The sequence below is a fragment of the Thalassophryne amazonica genome, chromosome 8, assembly GCF_902500255.1.
Source record: "Thalassophryne amazonica chromosome 8, fThaAma1.1, whole genome shotgun sequence".
Classification (NCBI taxonomy): domain Eukaryota; kingdom Metazoa; phylum Chordata; class Actinopteri; order Batrachoidiformes; family Batrachoididae; genus Thalassophryne; species Thalassophryne amazonica.
The window spans coordinates 6,800,691-6,828,486 of record NC_047110.1 but is presented as its reverse complement, the minus strand read 5'-3'; the positions used below and the strand labels follow the sequence as shown (position 1 = coordinate 6,828,486).

The 27,796-nt window shown below is 44.9% G+C and overlaps 1 protein-coding gene across 2 annotated transcripts in view; it reads left to right on the top strand.

Moving 5' to 3' along the window:
- The window catches only part of tango6 (transport and golgi organization 6 homolog (Drosophila)), a 154,038-nt gene that overhangs the window by 106,633 nt on the left and 19,609 nt on the right, over window positions 1-27,796 (top strand). For both annotated transcript variants that reach the window (XM_034175708.1, XM_034175709.1), the window contains 4 exons: window positions 12,821-12,878; window positions 13,025-13,183; window positions 16,130-16,281; window positions 19,219-19,332. In XM_034175708.1, coding sequence (XP_034031599.1) covers window positions 12,821-12,878; window positions 13,025-13,183; window positions 16,130-16,281; window positions 19,219-19,332 — 483 coding nt within the window. The remainder of the gene's footprint in view (window positions 1-12,820; window positions 12,879-13,024; window positions 13,184-16,129; window positions 16,282-19,218; window positions 19,333-27,796) is intronic.

Sequence of the window (27,796 nt, the reverse complement as noted above, 5' to 3'; positions counted from 1 at the left end):
CGAAAACCAGATAGTGACGTAGAAATCTCCACTTCATCTGTGCGTCCACTTTTGCAAAAAATGCTAGCGACGGTGACAAATTGACTATGCTGCGCACATGGTCTGAAAAACTCTTTAGTCAAGAAGGTGACAAAGAACCCGATGGTCACTCTGTCAGAGCTCCAGCATTCCTCTGTCTAGAGAGGAGAACCTTCCAGAAGGACAACCATCTCTGCAGCAATCCACCAATCAGGCCTGTATGGTAGAGCAGCCAGACGGAAGCCACTCCTTAGTAAAAGGCACATGGCAGCCCACCTGGAGTTTGACAAAAGGCACCTGAAGGACTCTCAGACCAGGAGAAACAAAATTCTCTGGTCTGATGAGACAAAGATTGAACTCTTTGGCATCATGTTTGGAGGAAACCAGGCACCGTCCCTACAGTGAAGCATGGTGGTGGCAGTATCATACTGTGGGGATGGTTTTTCAACAGCAGGACCTGGGAGACTAGTCAGGATTGAGGGAAAGATGAATGCAGCAATGTACAGAGACATCCTGGATGAAAACCTGCTCCAGAGTGCTCTTGACCTCATACTGGGGCGACGGTTCATCTTTGAGCAGGGCAATGACCCTAAACACACAGCCAAGATGTCAAGGGAGTGGCTTCAGGACAACTCTGTGAAGTTTTAGTGTTTTTTTTGTTTGTTTGTTTTTTTATTTATGAATTTGCAAAAATTTTAAAATTTTGTAAAAACCACAACACATGGGGTGTTGTGAGTAGAATTTTGAGGGGAAAAAAATTAATTTACGCCATTTTGGAATAAGGCTGTAACATCTCAATCTCAATTTATTTATAAAGCACTTTAAAATGTTGTGAAAGTGTAGTGACACGGACCCACAACAGGGGGCGCAAATGAACGGTCAATAGATGAGCCAAAAGGTAACAATTTAATGTTGTGAAACGTGCACAACGAACATACAGACAATCTCAGAATATAATTACAGTCAAATTACAAAGGTGACGTGTGGGCAGGCTCGAGGATAGAAGACGTCTGTCCTGAGAAGAGCCGGAACCACACGATTTCCGCCCCCACAGAACCTGGTGAATACTGGAACCGCCAAGTCCCGAATTCCCAGGTGATCACCGTCCCCGACTGTCGGATCTGGTACTGCTGGCGAAGAACAAAGACAGTCAAGTGTGGGTGTGTGTACACCCAGTAACAACAGCGGTGGGAATGCCACCTCCACCTCTCACTCAATATGTTGCAGAGTACCGCAGTGATTCCTCAGGGGAAAAGAGTGCCGTCCTGCACTCACTCAGCCTCCACAGAAAAAGGAACCGGTACTCCTGCAAACACTCACAATATACAGATATATTGCAAAAGACACAAACGGCTGAGGATATTACCTCCAATGAAGTATGATATCTCGGCGATGAGGTGGAGATGATGTCTGGTCTTTATGGAGTGTGATGATGAAGAATGTGTGACAGCTGTCAGGAATTAATGAGTGACAGCTGTCACTCCCGGCTGTGTCCGTGGCAGCAGCGCCCTCTCGTGCCTGAAGCCCGCACGTCAGGCAGGGCGCCCTTTGGTGGTGGGCCAGCAGTACATCCTCTTCTGGCGGCCCACACAACAGGACCCCCCCCTCAACGGGCGCCTCCTGGCGCCCGACCAGGCTTGTCCGGGTGTCTGCGGTAGAAATCGGCCAGGAGGGCCGGGTCCAGGATGAAGCTCCTCTTCACCCAGGAGCGTTCTTCGGGTCCATACCCTTCCCAGTCCACCAAATACTGGAACCCCCGGCCCATTCGATGGACGTCCAAGAGCCGGCGCACTGTCCAAGCCGGCTCCCCGTCAATGATCCGGGCAGGAGGCGGCGCCGGACCGGGAGCACAGAGGGGTGAGGTGTGGTGAGGCTTGAGTCTGGACACATGAAAAACCGGGTGGATCCGCAGTGAAGCTGGGAGTCGGAGCTTCACTGCGGCAGGACTGAGGATTTTGAGGATCTTGAAAGGTCCAATGTACCGGTCCTTCAACTTGGGGGAGTCCACTTGGAGGGGGATGTCCTTCGTGGACAGCCACACCTCCTGCCCGGGCTGGTAAGCAGGGGCCGGGGATCGCCGGCGGTCTGCATGGGTCTTCGCCCTCGTCCGGGCCTTCAACAAGGCAGAACGGGCGGAGCGCCACACCCGACGGCACTTCCGCAGGTGGGCCTGGACCGAGGGCACACCGACCTCTCCCTCCACCACGGGGAACAACGGGGGCTGATACCCCAAACACACCTCAAATGGGGAGAGGCCGGTGGCAGAAGACACCTGGCTGTTATGCGCATGCTCGATCCAGGCCAGATGGTTACTCCAGGCCGTCGGGTGCGCGGATGTGACGCAGCGGAGGGTCTGTTCCAGTTCCTGGTTGGCCCGCTCTGCCTGTCCCTTCGTCTGTGGATGGTACCTGGACGAGAGGCTCACGGTGGCCCCCATTTCCCTGCAGAAGCTCCTCCAGACGTGTGAGGAGAACTGGGGACCACTATCTGAGACGATGTCGGTGGGTATCCCATGCAGACGGACAACATGGTGGACCAGGAGGTCTGCTGTCTCCTGGGCTGTTGGGAGCTTCGGGAGGGCCACGAAGTGGGCCGCCTTGGAGAATCGGTCCACTATTGTGAAGATGGTGGTGTTGCCCTGGGACGGCGGGAGGCCCGTGACAAAATCCAGGCCGATGTGGGACCAGGGGCGATGAGGCACAGGAAGCGGTTGGAGTAGTCCTTGGGCCTTCCTGTGGTCAGCCTTGCCCCTGGCACAGGTGGTGCAGGCCTGGATATACTCCCGGACGTCGGCCTCCATAGACGCCCACCAGAAGCGCTGCCGGACAACTGCCACGGTCCTTCGCACCCCTGGATGACAGGAGAGCTTGGAACCGTGACAGAAGTCCAAGACTGCAGCTCTGGCCTCTGGTGGGACGTATAAACGGTTCTTCGGACCTGTACCTGGGTCCGGGCTCCGTGCCAGGGCCTCCCGGACGATCTTCTCCACGTCCCAGGTGAGGGTGGCCACGATAGTGGACTCCGGCAGGATGGGCTCCGGTGGATCCGACAGTGCAGTTTTGACCTCCTCTTCGTGTACCCAGGACAAGGCATCCGACCTCTGGTTCTTGGTCCCGGGGCGATAGGTGATCCGGAAGTCAAAACGGCCGAAGAACAGTGACCAGCGGGCTTGCCTGGGGTTCAGCCGCTTGGCGGTCCTGATATACTCCAGGTTCCGATGGTCAGTGAAAACCGTGAACGGCACAGACGCTCCTTCCAACAGGTGTCTCCACTCCTCAAGAGCCTCTTTCACCGCAAGGAGTTCTCGATTGCCGACGTCATAGTTCCGTTCAGCTGGGGTCAACCTGCGTGAAAAGTAGGCACACGGGTGAAGAACCTTATCGGTCTCTCCGCTCTGGGACAGCACGGCTCCTATCCCTGAGTCAGAGGCGTCCACTTCAACCACGAACTGGCGGCTAGGGTCGGGCTGCACCAAAACTGGCGCAGTAGAGAACTGTCGTTTCAACTCCTTGAATGCGGCTTCGCACCGATCCGACCAGGTGAAGGGGACTTTTGGAGAGGTCATGGCTGTCAGGGGGCTAACTACCTGACTGTAGCCCTTAATGAACCTCCTATAGAAATTAGCGAAGCCGAGGAACTGTTGCAGCTTCCTATGGCTTGTTGGTTGGGACCAATCTCTCACCGCCGCAACCTTGGCCGGATCAGGGGCGACGGAGTTAGAGGAGATGATAAACCCCAGGAAGGACAAAGACGTGCGGTGAAACTCGCACTTCTCGCCCTTCACAAACAGTCGGTTCTCTAATAACCGCTGCAGGACCTGACGTACATGCTGGACATGGGTCTCAGGATCCGGAGAAAAGATGAGAATATCGTCCAGATATACGAAGACGAATCGGTGCAGGAAGTCCCGCAAGACGTCGTTAACCAAGGCTTAGAACATCGCGGGGGCGTTAGTGAGGCCGAACGGCATGACCAGGTACTCAAAGTGACCTAACGGGGTGTTAAATGCCGTTTTCCATTCGTCTCCCTTCCGGATCCGAACCAGGTGATACGCATTTCTAAGATCCAGCTTTGTAAAGATTTTGGCTCCATGCAGGGGGGTGAACACGGAATCCAACAATGGCAACGGGTATCGATTGCGAACCGTAATCTCATTCAGCCCCCTGTAATCAATGCATGGACGGAGTCCACCATCTTTCTTGCCCACAAAAAAGAAACCTGCCCCCATCGGGGAGGTGGAGTTCCGGATCAGCCCGGCAGCTAATGAGTCCCGGATGTAGGTCTCCATTGATTCGCGCTCAGGTCGTGAGAGGTTGTACAGCCTGCTGGACGGGAACTCAGCGCCTGGAACCAAATCAATGGCACAATCGTACGGACGGTGCGGGGGAAGGGTGAGTGCCAGATCCTTGCTGAAGACGTCAGCAAGATTGTGGTACTCAACCGGCACTGCCGTCAGATTGGGAGGGACTTTGACCTCCTCCTTAGCCTGTAAACCGGGAGGAACCGAGGATCCTAAACACACCCGATGGCAGGTTTCGCTCCACTGAACCACCACCCCAGACGGCCAATCAATCCGGGGATTGTGCTTCAACATCCATGGGAAGCCCAAAATCACGTGTAGAAGGAGTTACAAAAAACTCAATCTCCTCCCGATGGTTTCCAGACACCACCAGAGTTACTGGTTGTGTCTTGTGAGTAAAGGGAGGAGGGTGCCATCTAGTGCCCGAACCTGCAATGCCACCAGAGGGAGCCCTACCTCCCTTGCCCATCTGCTGTCTAGCAAATTCCCTTCTGACCCCGTGTCCACCAGTGCTGGGGCTTGAAGGGTTAAATCCCCGCTCAGGATTGTGACTGGGAGTCGTGTGGCAATCTGTGTGTGTCTCAATTGAATGTTTTGACCCCCCCTTAGCCCAGTCTCTAAGGGCGAGTGTTGTCGTTTTGGCCGTTTGGGGCAGTTTTTCTGTATGTGCTCCTTTGAGCTGCAGAGAAAACACTCCCCGCGGATCAGCCTCCTCATTTTGGCCCTGTGCGTTTCCCTAACAACGTCAGCAGGGGGAGCTGTTACCCCACGGAGCGCTGTGGCTGTGGAGCGTGGGGAGGGCGGCGCCTTTTCGAACCCGGAAGGGAGAGGGGCGGCGCGTATCCGGTCACGTCCTTCGCCTCGCTCCCGACGGCGTTCCTCTAACCGATTGTCTAACCATATAACGAGATTGATAAGCCCATCTAAATCCCGCGGTTCCTCCTTAGCTACCAGCTGCTCCTTCAGAACCAACGACAGTCCATTTATGAAGGCGGCGCGGAGCGAAACGTTATTCCAGCCGGACCTCGCAGCCGCGATGCGGAAGTTGACTGCATAAGCGGCTGCGCTCTCGCGTCCCTGTCTCATTGACAGCAGCACGGTTGAAGCGGTCTCTCCTCTGTTAGGGTGATCAAACACTGTTCTGAACTCCCCCACAAACCCAGTGTATGCTGATAACAACCGTGAGTTCTGTTCCCAGAGCGCCGTAGCCCAGGCTCGTGCCTTACCCCGAAGCAGAGCAATCACATAAGCTATTTTACTAGCATCTGACACGTACATGACGGGACGTTGTGCGAAGACGAGCGAACATTGCATGAGAAAGTCCGCGCACGTCTCCACACAACCTCTGTACGGCTCAGGTGGGCTTATGTATGCTTCAGGGGATGGTGGGAGGGGTTGTTGAACCACCACTGGAACGTTCATATTCTGCACAGGGTCGGCAGGAGGACGAGCTGCAGCAGCGCCCTGAGCGCTCGCCGCCATCTGTGCGGAGAGAGCCTCCACCCTGCGGTTCAGGAGGATGTTTTGCTCGGTCATTTGATCCAACCGAGCCGTAAAGGCGGTGAGAATGTGCTGTAGCTCACCAATCACGCCTCCTGCAGACGCCTGCGCTCCCTGCTCTCCCATTGGTCGTTCAACAGCCGGGTGACGCCCCTCGGAGTCCATGACGCTGGCCGAGATATCCTGTTTTGAAAGTGTAGTGACACGGACCCACAACAGGGGGCGCAAATGAACGGTCAATAGATGAGCCAAAAGGTAACAATTTAATGTTGTGAAACGTGCACAACGAACATACAGACAATCACAGAATATAATTACAGTCAAATTACAAAGGTGACGTGTGGGCAGGCTCGAGGATAGAAGACGTCTGTCCTGAGAAGAGCCGGAACCACACGATTTCCGCCCCCACAGAACCTGGTGAATACTGGAGCCGCCAAGTCCCGAATTCCCAGGTGATCACCGTCCCCGACTGTCGGATCTGGTACTGCTGGCGAAGAACAAAGACAGTCAAGTGTGGGTGTGTGTACACCCAGTAACAACAGCGGTGGGAATGCCACCTCCACCTCTCACTCAATATGTTGCAGAGTACCGCAGTGATTCCTCAGGGGAAAAGAGTGCCGTCCTGCACTCACTCAGCCTCCACAGAAAAAGGAACCAGTACTCCTGCAAACACTCACAATATACAGATATATTGCAAAAGACACAAACGGCTGAGGATATTACCTCCAATGAAGTATGATATCTCGGCGATGAGGTGGAGATGACGTCTGGTCTTTATGGAGTGCGATGATGAAGAATGTGTGACAGCTGTCAGGAATTAATGAGTGACAGCTGTCACTCCCGGCTGTGTCCGTGGCGGCAGCGCCCTCTCGTGCCTGAAGCCCGCACTTCAGGCAGGGCGCCCTTTGGTGGTGGGCCAGCAGTACATCCTCTTCTGGCGGCCCACACAACATAAAATGCACCAACAACCAAAGCGCTGTACACAACAAAAACAGGCAAGTTAAAATAATTTAATAAATAAAAAGTTACAGTTAAAAGCAAAAACACACACACACACAAAAAAAAAACAGTGTCAAGCTGTGTTAAAAGCCAAAGAGAAAAAATGTGCTTTAAGAGACGATTTAAAAGCAGAGAGAGAATCAGCCTGCCTAATGTGCAAAGGAAGATCATTCCACAGTCTCGGGGCAATGACTGAAAAAGCTCGGTCACCTCTACGCTTCCTCTTTGACCTTGGGATAACCAACAGTGACAAATCAGCTGACCTGAGTGAGCGTGAAGGGGCATATAAATGGAGCAGGTCAGACAGATATAGTGGTGCAAGGCCATGAAGACATTTAAAAACAAATAAAAGAATTTTTAAATCAATTCTAAAACGAACTGGGAGCCAATGAAGTGAGGCCAAAACCGGTGTAATGTGCTCGCACCTTCTAACACCAGCCAAAAGTCGAGCAGCAGCATTCTGCACCATCTGTAGGCGAGTAAGCAGAGTCTGATTCAGCCCAATATAAAGTGCATTGCAATAGTCCAGGCGATTAGTGATAAAAGCATGGATTAAAATCTCAAAATGATGTCGTGAAAGAAATCGTTTCACCTTGGCCAGTTGTCTAAGTTGACAGAAACTGGACTTGACTACTGACCTAATCTGAGCATCGAATTTAAGATCACTGTCCAACTTTACACCCAGGTTTATTGCTGTCTGTGTCAGACTCATGGGACCCAGATCCACATTGATTTTGGAAGTGTCACTAAGTCCAAACAGCAACACCTCAGTCTTTTTATCATTCAGGTGTAGAAAATTTATGGACAACCATGCCTTAATCTCACCAATGCACTCTAAGAGATGGTTCACAGAGTATGCATTTTGCTGCTTCAGTGGCAGATAAATTTGACAGTCATCAGCATAAAAATGAAGAGATATCATGTCTCCTAAAAATTGATCCCATTGGGCCTCATGTATCAACGTGCGTACGGCGATATTTGAGCATATATGGGGTGTACGCCAAAACGAGTGCGCTACTTGGCGTTTATCAATGTGGTCGTTGGCGTACGCTACGCTGAAAATATACACCAGGTCGAGAGGTGGCGTAAATTATACACCAAAATGAACCAGCGCTGGAATCCACATAAAAATGAAGATGATCAACATGATAAACAGTGCCATTATACAAATCAATGCATATGTTACATAAATAACACTTTCCTGATTATACTACATAATAATCAATACAAATCCCGCCTTTGCGGGATTGTTATGGAGCACGATCCGTGGCCACAGCGCTGACTGCAAAGACAGCGCTGCTCGCCTTTTTCTCCAGACTTCGAGCCTGGAGCCAGAGCAGCGTTCACCTGTCGTGGCCTCGGAGTCTCGCGGAGTTTTTAGTCCAATTTTGCATGCCTTTTTTTTTTTTTCACAGTGTTCTGTGTTCTGCGTATCTGTTTATAAGAATCTTGTTGCCCAGAAGAAAAAAGAGCGCCAACAACGACTCATAACTGTGTTTGTCACTCGGAAACAGACACCTGCTGCAGCGAGATGTGAGTGAGAAAAGGCGCAGCGTCAGGACGAAGAGGCCCGATCTGTGAAATACTGGTCAGTCACTATTAATAATTTCTTATGTGTCCGACCTCGTTCGTTGATCGTTAAAATTAATTCGTTAGTTCTAAATGCCATCATAATTATTTATAGGAAAACGTTCTATTTTTATTTCTCAAACAAATGTTTGGGCCTGAAAACAGTTTGGTCTTATTTTCCTACTAAGGTTTGAACTTTGAGAGTGTTTACACACGAGAGAAAAGTGAGAAAATGTTCATGCCTGATTGAGAAAGTGTATAAACTGTAGTGAGGGGTTTTACAGCTTTGAAACATCTATAATAATTGTAAAAAATAACACTGCCTAACATCGCAGTTTCGTGTATTTCGGGCTATTTTTTAGAACGTAACTCCAGCGATTAATGAGGGACCACTGTAACACTTTGATTATATACTACAAAACAATTGATACGACAGCCGCTTTTGACGCTCTATTGGCACGCGTCGTGATCGGTGGAGTTCTTTTTCATTGCCGTCTTCCTGGCTTTCATGTCGTAAAATGAGGGTGTGTCTGAAGCGAAGTCTGAATATTTATGGACGTGTTTATTATAATTACGTTCGTTTCCACCCGCCACATTTATCAAGATCACGTCAGGCGTACGCCAGAAATGGGCAGGTGCCCACTGCTTGATACATGTCACGGCTACTTTGGTGTATTTCAAGTTTACGCCGTAAATTTACGCCACAAGTGCGCAACATTGATACATTAGGCCCATTGGAGTAAATACAAAGAAAAAAGAAGCAGACCAAGTATGGAGCCTTGAGGCACCCCACATGCAAGGGGCGCTGCACAAGATTCAGCAGCTCTAATACGGACACAAAAACTTCTCTCTGAAAGGTAGGATCTAAACCAATCTAAAACAACACCCTTAATGCCCACCCAGTTTTCCATGCGAGACAAGAGGATCTGATGGTCCACTGTATCGAAAGCCGCTGTTAGATCCAACAGGACCAAAACAACACAGTGACCAGAATCAATAGCTACACAAATGTCATTAAAAACCCACAGTAGTGCCGACTCAGTACTGTGACGGGATTTAAAACCAGACTGAAACATCTCCAGGGTGTCATGATTATTAAGAAAAGAACTCAACTGGCAGTATACAATTTTCTCCAAAATTTTAGAGAGAAAAGGAAGTTTGGAAATTGGCCTATAATTGGACAATTCAGAAGAATCCAAGCCAGATTTCTTAATAAGTGGGGTCACCACTGCATTCTTGAAACTGGTAGGCACTATAACATTAACCAAACTCCCATTAATAATATTCAATACATACGGTGCCAACATGGAAAAAGCCTCTTTAAAAAGACGAGGTGGCAAAGGGTCATTTGGATAACCAGCAGGCTTCATATGACCAATAATATCTCTCAAAGACAGCAAACTGACACACTCAGACTGGTCAAAAACAGCTGAGCATGTCACAGAGATAGAAGGGTCATAAGCAGGAGAACTAATGAGGGCCCTAATATCAGCAACCTTTTTGAGAAAAAAACTCATAAAATTCTCACACAATTCAGTGGAGCTCTCGAGACAATCCATTTGTGAACATGAAAAAAGTGAAGCCCTGCAAATACTTTCTGGATGCACGATACTCAAAAGTAGACAGAAAGAAGTGGAACAGTGTTTTTTGTTTGTTTTTCTTTGTTAATTATTCTGTGGTATCCTTGCACAATGTGACTATACCCAGTTCACCTGCAGAACTCACTGCCAGTGCCATCTGACCTCCCGCTCCAGGATTGTTTTAAATTCAGATTTGAAGTTGTGATTTTAAATTTAAGCATTAATAGCATAAAAATACAGCATATTATGTGAAACAGCAAGGTTAAATGCACCACCTTACTGAGAATAATCTTTTTGAGCCACTGCAGTTTGCTTTTAGAAAATATCATTCCACAGAGACGGCTCTCACTAAAGTGGTGAATGATATTCTGCTTTCAATGGATTCAGACACCGCTACAGTTTTGGTGCTGTTAGATCTTAGTGCTGCGTTACTTACTGGGAGTGCCCTTGCATTGTTGACGTCATACTTGACCAGTCGTTCTCACTGTGTTTTGTACAATAGCACTACCTCTAACCTTAGTGACATGAAATTTGGGATTCCATAGGGGTCCGTCTTAGACCCCCTGCTTTTCTCCCTTTATATAGCACCCCTTGGGCACATATTGCGGCATTTTGGGATTACCTTTCATTGCTATGCTGATGATACTCAGTTATAGAGGGTTTTGATGTGACGTATCAGCCACATGATTTTGCACCCCGCTGCAGCCATTCTGGATTACGACACGATGGCCACTGTGATACGCTATGTGCATTTGGCGAGCAATTGCAGAAGCTTCAACAATGGTCAACTTTTGTGCTGTCGTCAGTTTTTCAAACAGAGGTGATAAAAATGAGGCTGGTCGCTCATTTTACAGGCTACCAGCAGTTATTGTGCATCAAGCAGTGGAGTGTTACGAGCTTTCTAAGCAACACAGAGACCTGGCTCAGCAGATCTGAAGGAAGCTTTAATATGGCCAGAAGCAGACTGCCCATAAATCCAAAGCCACCCGGAAGAGTGCGCCAGCTACCGTCAGTGTGAAAAAGCCTCACCGTTACAGGCGCTGAGAGAGAACCGCCGCTACAAGAAATCCACAGAGCTGCTGATCCGCAAGCTGCCATTCCAGCGCCTGGTGAGAGAAATCACTCAGGACTTCAAGACCGGCCTCCGCTTTCAGAGCTCTGCTCTGATGCTCTGCAGGAGGCCAGCGAGGCTGACCTGGTCAGCAGCTCAGTGGATTTCTGGTAGTGGCGGATCTCTCTCAGCGCCACGGTGCCAGGCCTGTAACGGTGAGGCTTTTTCACACCGCCGGTAGCCGGAGCGCTCTTCCGTGCAGCTTTGGTAGCGTGCTGCTTCCTCTGAGCTTTTCCTCCAGTGGATTTACGGGCGGTCTGCTTGGTTCTGGCCATATTAAGCTTATGCTGTGAAACTGTCTGCCACTTCATTACATCGTCATTTAATTCACTATCCAGTACAACATACGGATCCACTGAACCAACTATTACACATCGATCACAATAAACAGCTTTATCTCGAGGGTTCAAAGCCTCGTAATAAGCTTTCATTCTCTCTGTTTTCTTTCACACGCCAGCTCTGGGGGTTGGTAAGGTTAGACCTTACTTGTGTAAAGCACCTTGCGGCGACTTTGTTGTGATTTGGCGCTATATAAATTGAAATTACATTGAATTGAATTAAATATAATATTCCGTCCCAGGATTTCTGAAGGCAGCATGACGACAGCTGGACAGACAGATGTTGGTTGGTTGATTGCTCAAACAAAATAATCCAAGATTTTACAGATCTTACAGAGATGTTAGCATGCTGTTGTTGATGTTAGCATGTTAGTGAAACAGGAACGTCACCATGATACGTTTCACTGAAACAAATCAACTTTGGTTCCTTGCACAGTGACAGCCCTGATAATAATGATTAAAAACCTGATTTTATTCCAGGCGCTCTGATTTATCATGGCCTCGGTGCTGCATGTGATGTGGAGGGCTGCTAACCACAGCTGGAGGGCCGCTAATAAACCGTAGTGCATGTGATTGTATAATGACTGCATTAAGCAGAATGCTGTCCAGCTTTGTGTTTCTGTGTGTATTTTAAATTAAATAAAAACAGGTCCCTGTAACCTGTGACGATTTTCAGACTGGGTCTTTGTTTTTAGAAATTATTTTATCAGTCTCTAAGTTTGTGTAGGAGATCTATGGGTCATTTCCTGAATTCAACCTGACCGTCTGCACTATGAGCTCATTGTCATCGTGCTCACTGAAATAACAACGGCTCTGTGGAATAACCGCATGTGTTAACTGTTCTACGGCGGTGTGAATCAATAAACTGGACTCTTGGCTGGGGGTTCCTCTGGCACAGTCCGACTCCTCATCAATAATAAATGAGCCAGTTGAACCTTCTTCATTGGTCTCGAGGGCCTTGTTACGGTACTCAAGGCCAGAATGAAAAAACAGCTGATTTAATATTCTGTGTAATGAAAAACCTTCGATAATCCTCGTCAGTGCTCCCCCACCACAGCAGAAAACTGAATCTGTCTTTTGTTTGTTTGTTTTTGTTCTGGATATAGAATGGCTTCCTTCTCTTAAATCTTGTGTTGTACTGTCAAGGGTTTCCCGTTGACTCATTTCCTTCGATGAACCTTTTCACTGTTCCCTTTCCATCAGTGTTTCTTGAGGTTCACCCATATTTCTAGGGCTCCTTACAGTCTCTGTATTGTTCCTTTTGATGGTTCTTAATATACTCCGTGTGGTTCCAGTTTTGCTGGTCTTCATGACCTCTGGTCGGTGAGGTTGATGTTCATGCAGGAAGGACTTTATGGACCCATGTCTGGGCTGATCCACTTTGGTAATCCTGCTCTTTTCTCAGCTTTTCCTAGAAAATCTCCAACATGAAGATTCATTCGTGTACCTGTCATCAATTCAAGGTAACAGTTGAGCAGCTTCACCAGTTGTGATATCTTCCTTGAATTTTCAATCCATAGATTTCTGTTGAGAATGTAATTGGAAAAATAAATTTCTGAGTCATTAATCAGGAGCTGTTGAAGTGGGACTGATTGTGAGCTGTCTCTAGGTCTGGCTGTGTTGGCTGATTCCTACCCGGAGAAGATTCTGGAAAGGCTTTTAGAAGACTTCCAACATGGTTCCTCTCTCCCTTCATCCAACAGAGACCACTCACTGGAAACGCGTCTCAAAGTGGGGGAAGTCCTCATGAGAGCAAGCAGAGCCATGGGTGAGCATCGTCTGTTTGATTCTGTTTGATATTTACATATGATTGAACCAGTCAGGACAGGACCCCATACAATATACAAATAATGAATGTTTATGAGTTCAATGGTACAGATATTTCATGAGGTGAAAGCTGGAACATACCATTGAATGGTTTGTTCCAGCTTTCACTGAATTAATTATTCATTCCATTGAAAGAATGTAAAAACATTCATTATTTGTTTTATATAACGGCTAAAATAGATCCTTGTCATTTGATATTATATTAATTTATAAACAACAGACAAGGGACTTACATTTTGGTGTATCACTGCACTGACATTGTGTACTTCCAAAAAAAGAAAAAGTTTGTGTACGATCCTCACTCCAGCGAAAAATCACGTCAGAAATTAGTCCAGCTTTTCATTCTAACTTCCTCCTAACAGCTCTACCTCCAGATGGCTTACAGTGCAGTGGATTTGTTTTTTGTGTGGGGGTGGGTGTGTGTGCGTGCATGTGCAATGGTACTAAACGTATGGAACCAAATTGCACTCTAAATGCAACGCAACACAAATGGGATGAGTAATCCATGTCACATGACATACAAAGCACCAATCAAATGACAAGGATCCACTCAGACGTTATATAAATGCTTCTATAATAACAGTGTTGGACACTAATTCATATTTATCCTCAACACAACTCAGCATGTCAGAGTTGACCGATCAGTATGTAGACTGGCTCAGTTCAGTTTCCAGTCACGTTAGCTGTTCATGTCCTGGGAAGAAACACTGTCTACATTGTTCCAGCCCACCCAGCTGCATAAGGTCAGTCTGGTATTTGATTGGTGCAGTATTGGGTCTTGCCTGACATGGCTGTGTCATGATGCATCTGTATACAGGGATGTGCATTAGTGCATCATAGGGCCATGAAATTAAACTGAAAACAGTAATTACTGGAATAATGAAGTAAAACTTTCCTAGGGAATACTGGTGTTCCTCAGGGGTGTGTTCTGGTTGCTACACTGTTCAGTGCTTGCATGGACTGGGTATTGGGTTGGGTTATAGAAATGAGGAGCTTGGGCGCTTTACAGTCTTTATTTTTGAGACAGATGGGAAATGGGGAAAGATGGGGAGTGACATGCAGCAAAAGTCGCCCAAGCCAGGATTCAAACCTGGCGACACTGCAGACCCCAGAATCCGGCATGTGGTATGCACCTTAACCTCTGAGTTGTGAGCACTCCGGTGAGGAAAGGTTCACTGGCCTTACTTCAAGGACAGTCTTTGTAGAATCAGTGGATACCCTGATTGCAGCACTCCAGCAACATCCTGGATCAAGGTCCAGGCTTTCAGTGACTTCCTGGACTCAGCCATCAGAAGTGTTGAAGTGGTCTGCTCCCACCCTCTTTATCCCCTGCCCTCTGACCTGCTCATAAATAGCAGTGTGGATTGTGTTTCAGACCACAGATCATCAATAATAGGACCTTTGACATGAAACATAGGCTTAGGCTTATGTGTGTCCACAGCCACGTGGGACAAGTGAGCTTAGATGTCACATCTGTTCCTCTGCACCATGAAGCTTTATACGATAGTATAGTATAGTGATGGAACAGTCAGCGTTTGTAATGTGTACAGGTTTTCCAGTGCTGACGTCCTTGCCCAGGCCTCCAGAGTCCAGACTGAAGTGGAACTAAGTTTGAACTTTTACTCTTCGTGAGTAAAAGTTCCACTGAAAATAGCAATAAATAAATAAATAACACTCATGCTAGTGTGGAAATTGTTTGGAGTTGAGAGCAGGTTTATGTTAAGAGTCAACAGTGATCACAGCACAGTTCTGTACTGGGTTCTGGTTGTTCCTGCTGATATGTACTTTCACTTCTTATGAACTCCGGCACCAAACAGACAGAATCAGACTGTGAGGACAAAAGCCTCTGTCACATACTGGCCATCACCAGCATGTTTGTGTACTTGGTGGAGGGGTGGGGCCAAATAACAGCACCTGAGATTTTGGTGAAGATCCTGATCTTTGGTAATTGTGATCTGTAATGTTCATTTAAGATCTTTATTATCAGCTACCAGAAAGCCAAAATGTTCAATAAACTGGACGGACACTCGACTGAGTACACACGGTTCACCTTTAAGTTCCAAACCTAATTCCAGTCATTAGTCCAGATCTCTAGCAACCCTGCATGTTCCACTGTGGTCAGTACTCCACCTCTAGTAGTCCACCTCTGTCTGAAAATAGTTTTTGACCATAGTACACCGTTGACTAGACAGTCCATGATCCTGGTCACTATCCACTGATACTGGTCACAGGTGGCTTTGATCTTGTATTTAATATTAAAGGAGTTATGATTTAAAGACTAACATTCATATCTAGGATCTTCCCCACAATTCACATCGACACCTAATTGTCCTTGGTTCTTCCTAGACCTGAGGTCTTGCTCTTCCCTAAATTTCAATGAAATCTCTCTGTTCTTTTCCGATATTCAGCTGATGATTAAATATGCAAACAAAAGCATAATGTATTCAGGATCTAAGTTCAGGATCATGGGTCACTGTTAATCACCATGAAAGTTTAGTGGTTGGGATCAAAGTTCTGCAATTAGAATCAAAGTTCAGGGATCAGAATCAAAAGTCCAGAATGTAATCAAAAGTAGATGATGTGGATTAGAGGTGAGTGTTCAGGATCCCATTAGTGTCTGTCCCATAGGTCTATTTTGGTCCAAATCCACATAGTGTTCCAGAGGTTGTGGACAAAGATGGACTTTTGTACAGGGGTTGACCTCTTTGAGTGGACCAAGGATTGGAATTTGGTTTTGCCCTTAATAGGACTGGGGGGACCTTTAAAAGTGAATGCGCTTTACTGAGTACCATTTTACTTTTATACACTTTGACTCTGAAGGATTTGAAACCTTGTTGCGTGATGAACCAGAGTTTCGAAGTGTCTCCACGATCTTCTCCTCACACAGGGGAGCTGGCCCCCCACCTCGGTCGTCCCCTGCTGGGTGTCTTCCTGCGAGGAACCAGAGACCCAGACCAAAGTGTTCGTGCCAGCAGCCTGTCCAACCTGGGAGAGCTCTGCCAGAGATTGGACTACGCTCTGGGTCCACTGGCTCAGGAGGTGAGAAGGCCCACACTGACATTAGTTTTAGGGAACTTAGGACAGAGATGGTTTGTGGTTTGTTAAAGTGTTCCAGAGAACACTTTAAAGAACTTTATTGTTTATAAGACCCTGAAGAGGTTAATTTGCTGTAATACTGTTTGAAATAAGAAAAAACACAATTCACCTAAAATAAAACAAATCTTTTGTGGAAGAGCCTGCAGCAAGTCCAAATTTTGTCTTTTTCATCAATTTCAGTTCAATTTATTATTTATACAGCACCAAATCACAACAAAGGTGCCTCAAGGCGCTTCACACAAGTGTGGTCAAACCTGACCAAGAGAAAGCACACAGGTGACAGCGGTAAGGAAAAACTCCCTCTGATGATGTTGAGGAAGAAACCTCAAGCAGACCAGAACTAGAGGGGTGACTCACTCCTTAGGCCATTCTAACAGTTAAAAAGATTTTACAAAGTTTTTTTTTTATTATTAAGCTTATGCAGATACAGGCTTTAAGAATCACAGTCAGAGAGCCTATCACTGATCTACAGCAACTCAGGAGTAAAAAAAACCCTGATGTAGGTGTAAATTTGAGTGTCCTTGAGCATTTGAGTACCAAGCTGAAGAAACAAGAAACAGAAAAATCAGAATAGCATAAAAAACAAAGTGCATTATTAAGGTGAGTGCGCAGTCATTGGCACCACAGGCAGGGCATTGTGAGGTAAGTCCGGCACCCTGGGGTGCACGGCCAGCATCCATCACATCGTCAGTTTCACTTTAGCAAAAGTTGTCATCATAGAAGACTGCATTCCAAAAGCAGATTGCAGTGGCTGAGAGAGGTTGCCCTCAGCAAGGTGGTACAAGGGCTGCTGCATCAGCTTCAGAGACGGCACCTCGTGGTCAGTCCAGCGCGCTGGATGTCTCCCCAGTGCTTCAGACAGAGAGAAAAAGAGTAGAATCAGCCGGTCAGCAATAACTGTACCTAAGGTATGAGTTCATCAATAGTAAATTGACAGGGAAGCAGAGAGAATAGTAAAGTGGTGGCTGGCAGCTACAACTGAGCTTCACAAACAGACCCACAATTTAAATGTAGTGAGGCTGAGACCTGTTCCATTGCTAATAAGATTAATTAAAAAGGTAGGAAGCATAGTACCATACTGTGTCAGTATGGTAGCCATATGAAGGGGAAAATAAGTGCGTCTTAAGTTTGGACTTGAAAGTGTCAACAGAATCTGACTGTTTTATTGATGCAGGGAGATCATTCCACAGAACAGGCGCACGTTAAGAGAAAGCTCTGTGACCCGCAGACTTTATATTCACCCCAGGGACACAAAGTAGTCCTGGTCCCTGAGAATGCAGATCCCAGGCCGGTACATAGGGTTTAATTAGGTCAGCTTGGTAGGGAGGCGCCAGTCCATTAATAATTTTATAGGTTAATAGAACCTTAAAATCCGACCTGACAGTGAAGCCAGTAAAGAGATGCCAAAATGGGTGTAATGTGGTCAAACTTTCTGCTTTGTGTCAAAAGTCTGGCTGCAGCATTTTGAACCAGTTGGAGAGCCCTAATGCTGGACTGCGGTAAACTAGAAAATATAATATTGGAGTAGCCCAGTCTAGAAGAGACAAATGCATGAATCAGGGTCTCTTAATCAGCCATAGACAGGATGGGATGAATCTTCGCTTATATTATGAAGGTGGAAGAAAGCAGTCCTTGTAATATTTCTAATAAAGTTGTCAGTGTGATGTATGTCACATGAGCCTAGGTTAAGCATTAGCTGGTCAAACTGATTCTGATGTCTTGCTGGACCAAGAACCATCATTTCAGTCTTGTCTGAATTTAAAAGTAAGAAATTGCTGGACATTCAGCTTTTCATTGATGCAAGGCAATCTTCTAAGGATTTTATGTGGATTAGATTGCCAGCAGTTATTGGCAAGTATAACAGTATCATCAGCATAGCAATGAAAGGTAATCCCAAAACGCTGCAATATATTTCATGGCAACAAGATTAGAGGTAACACAATTTTTTTCACAGTTATATATAAAAAAAAAATCATTCTAAGAGCCCCCAAAAGGGCCAAAGTTTTCTGTGATTCTGCACAGAGATTTCTTGAATCAGTGTCGGCCAACACACAAAGTTTCTTTGACCTTTAATCATTAATGCCACTTTCCCCATATATGGTCAGAATTATTCATTCATTGTCCCAAGGACAAAGCTCTTTTTTTTTTTTTTTTTTTATTACTCAAAATGAAAGAGATTTAGTTCAGCCTGGTGGCTTAGTGGCTAAGACTGTTGCCTAACAGCAAGAAGGTCATGGGATCGCTTCCTGCCTCATCCTTCCTGTGTGGATTTTGCATGTTCTCCCCATGTTTGCGTGGGTTCCCTGTGGGTCAGAGGTCTCAAACTGATTCCAGAAAGGACAAAGAGGGTGCATGTTTTCTTTGCAGCCACCCACTCCAGCAGGTGATTTCACTGATTAACATCACTGTGAGCAGATGGAATCAGTTAATCAGTGGAATCACCTGCTGGAGTCAGTGTCTGCAAAGAAAACCTGCACCCTCTTGACCCTTTCTGGAATACTTTGGACATCACTGACTTAGAGACAATGGAAAGAGCAGGTCAGCATAAAGGAGATACATGAAGGAAGCCACCAAGACAGTAGCTGTGCCTGGAGTAACTGTGCATACAGTGACTTTTTATAGCTCTCAAACCTGAGATTTCATAGGGGTTTTTTTTTGTTGTTTTTGCGCACGTTGTCACGTAGTTGTGACATCATAGAGCATGATCTTTCCCCATCTCACAATGTCAGAGAATGGAAGTAAGAGAACTTTCCTTTCGTGGTTGATCTGGAGCAGGAAACAAATTTTGTGCACGAAGAGAAGGAGCGGCAGGATGGTCACGTGACCTCTGCCCTGCTCTTCATTCGATGGTTTTAAAATAATTGTGTTTGTGTTGTCCAGCTGAGCTCCTGTCTGACCGCGCTGATAAAGATGGAGGAGGAGGCGGAAGTGAGGAGAGCTGCCGTTCATGTTGTCACCTTGCTGCTCCGAGGCCTCAGTAACAAAACCACCCAGGTGGGGGAGCCCTCATCCTTACATGCATGGAACCACAAACCTCATCTTCACGTTCATAGTGCAGCAGATAACTGAAACAATCCTTCACATGGTGATATGAGCATCAGATCAGTGGCATCAATGTTCTTCATCAGTGTTTGAGTAAAAAGTGCTGGTCACTTGAAAATCCAATATGGCGGCCAGGTCGGGGTAAATGAAGAATTACACAGGGGTCAAAATTTAAAAATGCTCCAATCATATTGAAAGCTATACCACATTATGTGTCAGATCACAAATGTTCCAAAAAGGTATAGGTTGGACTATCTATGACTGAATGTTATGGAGTTATGAGGTAAAAACAGCAAGAATGGTGACAAACGTCAGTTTCAGTTTGTACAGGAGTCAAAAGTTAAAGTGGCTCCAGTTTTGGTAAAAACTGATACAAATTATTGGTTGAATTAATAGGATTAATAAATGGAATAGTTTTGACTGTGTTGAATGCTTTGTATGCAGAGTAAATGTGAGACAATGTCGACTTCCATTTGATTTTATGACATGTGACATATGTTACCCTGTAATGTGACAGCTGAGCACGACATATGGTGCAAACTATTCCTTTTAAAACCCTATTAGCTCAGTGTAGGTGAAGTCACAGTGGGGTGACTTCACCTACACTGGGGTGAGTTTGCATGTGGGGTCACATCACTAGGAACCATGAAACACTGTAAAATTGCCCCCTGTTGGGGGGATATAGAATCACACTTCCTTTGTGTCTATATTCCTGTGAAAAATTGATCAAAATTTGAATGATTTTCAACCAGATTGGAGCTAGACATCCTAAACAAGTGTCTCAGACAAATTCAGATTTGGTCACAATGACGTTTCGGCAAGACCCTTTAACAAGAACCTACTTTACTGAGAAGATTATTGATTATTGGAATTTAATTTTCCCTTGCAGGTATCGTGTTTATCAGCCGGCTGTCTTTTATATCTCTAAACTTACCAGTCAGACACAAAGCTTTAACCATGCTGTTTCTACTGATTTCCTTTGGTTTAACCTGTCACCCACCTGTTGAAATGTCTCACGTTCCAACTGAAGGTGAACAGAGTCAGTGTGTGAAGCTGTACCTTCGTGATCGGTGATGCTGTCGAATCAAACTCAAACGCATCCAGTTTTATTCCATGCGTCACATCTGAAAGGCACTTTATTGATCAGCTCCAGGATGATCAAAGACAGTCTGGAGTTACCTGTAAGTACTGTGACAGTTAGAAGACGCCTGTGTGAAGCTAATTTATTTGCAAGAATCCCCCGCAAAGTCCCTCTGTTAAATAAAAGACATGTGCAGAAGAGGTTACAATTTGCCAAAGAACACATCACCTGGCCTAAAGAGAAATGGAGGGATATTTTGTGGACTGATGAGAGCAAAACTGTTCTCTTTGGGTCCAAGGGCCACAGACAGTTTGTGAGACGACCCCCAAACTCTGAATTCAAGCCACAGTTCACAGTGAAGACAGTGAAGCATGGTGGTGCAAGCATCATGATATGGGCATGTTTCTCCTACTATGGTGTTGGGCCTATATATCGCATACCAGGTATCATGGATCAGTTTGGATATGTCAAAATACTTGAAGAGGTCATATTGTCGTATGCTGAAGCGGACATGCCCTTGAAGTGGGTGTTTCAACAAGACAATGACCCCAAGCACACAAGTAAACCAGCAATATCTTGGTTCCAAACCAACAAAATTAGTGTCTCGCAGATGTGACAACTAAATATGAGTTTAGTGATTCACAGGATTGCTAAAAAAGCAGTTTGAACATAATAGTTTTGAGTTTGTAGCGTCAACAGCAGATGCTACTATTGTTGTGAACATCCCCTTTTCTACTTTTTTTTTACTAATAGCCCAATTTCATAGCCTTAAGAGTGTGCATATCATGAATGCTTGGTCTTGTTGGATTTGTGAGAATCTACTGATTCTACTGGTACATTGTTTCCCATGTAACAATAAGAAATGTACTCAAAACCTGGATTAATCTTTTTAGTCACATAGCACTACTATTATTCTGAACACTACTGTAAGTCCTGCTCACAGGCTGCTACCAGAGACAGGACATGTTCACATCTTCAGTCAAACTCCAGACATCTCCATGTCACTACATATTCAGTCCGTGATTGGTCATCGCGGCGCAGCAAGATGAAAAAGTTCAGATTTTTCAACTTGGGGAGGAGGGCGACGTGACGCAATGCAATATCGCGCCACAAAGGTGCCAATCGCTCAAAATTGCTTCACTCGCGTCGCTTCATTTGCTTCCATCGCTGCGCGACTTGGCACCAAAACGCGTCCTTCCATAGGGATTACATGGCAACCTGTCGCTCGCGTCGCGCCCGGTGTGAACGCGGCATAAGTGATCAGTTTTTATTTAATTTCTCAATTTAAGTTTTAAATTTTCAGAAAATCCGTGTGGGGCGGCACAGCCAATTAGAACCTGAGAGCCGTGGGGTAATTTGCAGTACCGCCCGGTGCCGCCCGCTGTGGCTAGAATCATGTATGTAGCACCAAATCACAGCATAAGATGCCCCATGGTCCTTCGCCAGGGTAAGCTCGAACCTTACCAGCCCCCTGAGCAAGCACACAGGCAACAGTTGTAAGGGCCCTGTCACAGTAGAGTGCGAATGCTGTGCGAATCACACAAATTGGAAAAACAAACAGAATTCGAGCTGCATTTGTACGGGGCAGACATTCGTACAGCTGTGTACGAATACCCAAATGTGGTACGAAGCCGGCTCGAATGATTCATGCAATTCGGAGTGCAACAGCACCCGAATCCAGGTTGACTACCCAGAGTGCAGGTCAAATGCGGACACAAACCTTCCCCTACGAAAAAATAAAAACAGAATAAAATAAAAAAGACAAGGAGTAAAAACAACACAGCACGAAACCCCACAGTGCCGGCGTCACAAACAGAATTGTCCCCCCGAAAAACTGTTTCGCCCTGCCTTCACTGCGCATGCATCATTTGGGACCACAGCAGACTGACTCTTTACACCCAAAGGAATCAAAGGGAATAATGTGATTATTAACCATCAGAAGACAAAGTAAAACCTCTTAAATTATTCTAAAGTCAGTTTTAAGCAGAAAGAAGGTGATAAACGATGAGTTGCTACTGACGCTCTGAAATGATGGAGGCGCAGTGAACGCAGCACAATAGATAATTTTTTTGTGCATATCCACAGGCCCCAAACCAACAATCAAATGAGTACAAACATATCCAGAAAATGTGAAAACACAGTCTCAAACAGTGAGGAGGGGAAAAGGCAAGGAAATAACCTGACCCTCAAAAAATCCACATGCAAAAATATAACAAGAAAAAAATAACCAAGCTACCGGTACAAAATCAATCAATCAATCAATCAAGTTTATTTCGAGAGCCCTTTACAACACTCAGAGTGACCAAAGTGCCTTACCACAAAATTTAAAAACAAAACATAATAAAAACAAATATCCAACAATAAGACCATTCCAGAGACAATTATATAAAAAATGCATAAAACATTTAATAGCATAAAGTAAAGTGCCATCATGCTACAGAGTGTTAAAAGCCAGCCTGAACAAATGCGTCTTGAGCCTGGACTTAAAAAGCTCTAAGTCAGAGATAATTCTCATTTCAGGGGGGAATTTATTCCAAAGTTTGGGCCCAGCAACAGAGAAAGCCCGATCACCCCAGCGTTTAGACCTGGACCTGGGCACCTCCAGTAAAAGCTGATTTACAGAGCTCAAAGACCTGTTTGAGACATGAGGATGCAAAAGCTCAGTCAAATAAGGAGGGGCCCGGCCATTAAGGGCTTTAAAGACAAACGTCAAAATTTTAAAATCAACTCTAAAAGAGACTGGAAGCCAGTGCAAAATAAAAAGAACTGGGGTGATGTGCTGACGTCTTGATATGTTTGTTAAAAATCGGGCTGCAGCGTTTTGCAGCAGCTGGAGACGACTCAGAGATGTCTGAGGAACTCCGACATAAAGGGCATTACAATAGTCAATTCTAGAGCTGATAAAAGTGTGGATAGTTTTTTCAAGGTCAGTGTGGTTTAAAAATGGTTTAACCTTAGATAAAAGACGCAACTGATAAAAACTTGTTCTTACCACGCTGTCAATTTGTTTATCAAATCTAAAAGAATTGTCAAATACCACCCCAAGATTTCTTACTATAGGTTTCAAAGACGCAGACAACAAACCAGAACCTAGAAGAGCAGGGTCACAAAACAAAATGTAATCAGTTTTGTCCTCGTTCAAATTAAGAAAATTTTGCTGTAACCACAGCTTTATATCAGCCATGCAGTCTGACAAACGTTTGATAGTGTCATTTGTATTTGAAGACACTGGCAGATAAATCTGCAGGTCATCTGCATAGCAGTGAAAAGACATGTTATGTCTCTCCATAATGGAGCCCAGTGGTAACATATAGAGACAAAATGGGGCCCAAAATGGAACCCTGGGGTACTCCACAAGACAAGGTTGCAGCAGAGGAGGACAAGTCACCTATCATGACAGAAAATGTTCTGTTCATTAGATAGGAACTAAACCACTTTAATGCTGTGCCACAAATGCCCACATGGTGCTTTAAACGAGACAAGAGGATCCTGTGATCAACAGTATCAAATGCTGCTGTCAAGTCAAGAAGCACTAAAAGAACTGGACATTTAGCATCAAGCGACAGAGCCACATCATTGTGGACTTTGAGGAGTGCAGATTCTGTGCGGTGCCTTGTTCTGAACCCTGAATGAAATTTTTCAAGAATAAAATTACTATCTAAGAACACTTGTAACTGTTTAAAAACAACAAAAGACGACGAGACAGGATGCTACCTACCACAGTTAGAATGTAACCAAACGAGCACAAGACGGGCACGTAGGAATGCACAAAAACAAACCCAGGGACCAAGTGCAGACTTATAAATACACAGATGCTAATTTGACAAGACACACGACAGGTGCAGAAAACCAGAACTAAGGATACACATTGTAATTCCTCCCGGTTGTTTTTGTAATATACTGTTCCTTACAAAGAACAAAATCGTTATATTCCTCAGTTTGAATTTATTGAAAGTCAGCCTAAAAATCAGGCCCAGGTCCCCCAGAGACACAGTCCACACACGGACTACTTCTTCTGAAAGACCTTGAACATGGCCGACAAAATGCTTTTGTACAAGACGATGGAGGTGGTACAGTGGGTGGGTTTAGTCTCGCAATCCCAATCTTAGTGGCTCCCCACAGACTGATGGGAAGCTCCACCCCTTGTCTTCAACCCAGTTGTTTGCTACATGGTTGAACCTGATTCCTTTGTTTCTGATCATATAAAACCAGTTCAAACCAGTTGACATACATACTCAAAAAGATGGCTAAAACTCACAAAAAATATAACCATTTAAGCATGGCAAATACTTGATAAAAAATAAAATATAATAACAAATGAACACAAATATATCTAACAGCATGGAATAACACAACAGATCAAAACAATAACAAAGTGTTACAAGACTTAACCAAAGGCCAGAAGCTGTGGAACTAAAAGACAACATGATAGATAAAAGTCTATTCAAACAATGATCAAATAAACCAAGAGACAAACGCAGAAAACTAATATGGAACTCAAAAATGAACACAGTGCCAAAGCAGGGAAACAGAACCAGATGACCCAAAGAACATAACAGTGGGGTAAAAAAGTATTTATTCAGCCCCTGATTGTGCAAGTTCTCCTACTTAGGAAGATGAGAGGGATCTGTAATGTTCATCATAGGTACACTTCAACTATGAGAGACAAAATGAGAAAAAAAATCCAAGAAATCATATTGTAGGATTTTTAAAGAATTTATTTGGAAATTATGGTGGAAAATAAGTATTTAGGCCTGTCTGAAGTGTGCCATAGAGTATATGGATGATCCAGAAGAGGATTGGGAGAATATCTTGTCGTCAGATGAAACCAAAATAGAACATTTTGGTAAAAACTCAACTTGTCGTGTTTGGAGGAAGAAGAATGCTGAGTTGCATTCCAAGAACACCATATCTACTGGGAAGCATGGGGGTGGAAACATCATGCTTTGGGGCTGTTTTTCTGCAAAGGGGACAGGACGACTGATTTGTGTTAAGGGAAGAATGAACGTGGCAATATATCATGAGATTTTAAGCCAAAACCTCCTTCCATCAGTGAGAGCGTTGGAAGATGCAACGTGGCTGGGTCTTCCAGCATGACAATGATCCCAAACACACCACTCAGACAACAGAGTGGCTCAGTAAAAAGCATTTCAAGGTCCTGGAGTGGTGGAGCCAGTCTCCAGACCTCAACCCCATAGAAAATTTGTGGAGTGAGTTGAAAGTCCATGTTGCCCAGCGACAGCCCCAAAACATCACTGCTCTCGAGGAGAGCTGCATGGAGGAATGAACCATGATGAAAATTACAGACTTCTCTCATCTTTCTAAGCATTCCAAGAAAAACACTTGCTACCTACAGTAAAATGTGGAGGTGGTTCCATCATACTGTGGGGTTGTGTGGCCAGTGCAGGTACTGGGAATCTTGTTAAAGTTGAGGGTCACATGGATTACAGTCAATAACAGCAGATTCTTCAGAACAGTGTTCATGAATCAGTGACAAAGCTGAAGTTGCACCTCGGCTGGATCTTTCAGCAAGACAACGACCCCAAACACTGTTCAAAATCTACTAAGGAATTCATGCAGAGGAACAAGTACAATGTTCTGGAATGGCCATCTCAGTCCCCAGACCTGAATATTATTGAAAATCTGTGGTGTGATTTTAAGTGGGCTGTTCATGCTCGGAAACCAACAACCCTGAGATGTTTTGTAAAGAAGAATGGTCCAAAATACGTTCAACCAGAATCCAGACTCTCATTGGAAGCTATAGGAAGCGTTTAGAGGCTGATATTGATGTATTTTTTCTGTTGGGGTGCCCAAATTTATGCACCTGCCTAATTTTGTTTAAAGAATTATTGCACACTTTCTGTAAATCCTATAAACTTCTTTTCACTTCTCAAATATCACTGTGTTTGTCTGCTATATGATGTATTTAACTGAAATTGCTGATCCAAACAACCAATGATTTATAAAGGAAAATCATGGAAATCATCAGGGGAGCACAAACTTTTACATACAACTGTATCTGCTGCATTGTAATTACTTTTAATGATTTTTAACAAAGGCTCTTTGATTTACTGTTCATATTGCTATTGAAAAGAACAGTTATTTTACTCAAAAATATTATTTCAACATTGGACACCTTGTTTTCAAATAACAATTAAAAAAAATAGAAAGTATCTGGAAAGGATCTGATCCAAACCATGAGTTTTGTGATCGATAAACATAATTAATTTATAACTAATGTCAGGCTCTGACATTGCAGGAAGTTAATTTGAGGATAAAACTGTTCACTTATTTTGACCCTCAATAAAACTTCATGAAAACAACTGGATTTGCAGTTCTGTGAACAAACAGACCAGCATGTGAGCTGTGAGCAAAGACCCACATGGCTTTGCTGCCACGGCTGTAATCAGCTGGTCCCAGGCCAGGTCCTGTTATTAGTGGACCAGCTGGACTCAGACGGCAGCATACCAGCTGTGCTCGGCTAACGATACGGAGTGACATGAGAACACAAAGGTCGGCCAAAGTGGACAAACACAGACTGAGAAAGCAGCCAGAAGTTGACGCACCCTCACAGCATTTACTGAATATATAAAAAGCTTCAACAACATCTAAATCTGGCAAAAAATACCAAGCACCCCATCAAAATCGCCACCATTTACCTGCTGATATCATATAACTACATCATTAGGGAGGCGATGGTTGTGTGCTTAAAGTGGTGGGCTTGTGACCAGAGAATCCTCGGTTCAAATCCCCATCAGACTGGATAATCACTGAAGTTTCTCCCGGTGTTAATTGAGTGCTTCTTCTCCTTTTTCTTCTAATTTTACCACTTAAAGTATTTATGCAGCACATAAGACCTACAAACATGAAACCTCGCAACCTGTGCCCATAGATGGCGTTATAATACTCAGATTTGCCTTTTAGCCAAAACTCCCAAACTATACATCTCACATTCATATGATTTATATTGACATATTCACAGGTCTTCTGCATTTCTGTTTTTATTTTTATTTTTAATATTTTGTTTTAATTGTCTGTGTTGTTGCCGTGTCTTTCAACAAACTAAGTCTGCTGTGTTTCTGTTTTTACTTTTACAACCTCAATTCCAATGCAGCTGGGACGTTGTGTAAAATGTAAATAAAAACAGAATACAATGATTTGCAAATCCTCTTCAACCTATATTCAACTGAATACACCACAAAGACAAGATATTTAATGTTCAAACTGATAAACTTGATTGTTTTTGTGCAAATATTTGCTCATTTTGAAATGGATGCCTGCAGCATGTTTCAAAAAAGCTCGGACAGTGGTATGTTTACCACTGTGTTACATCAC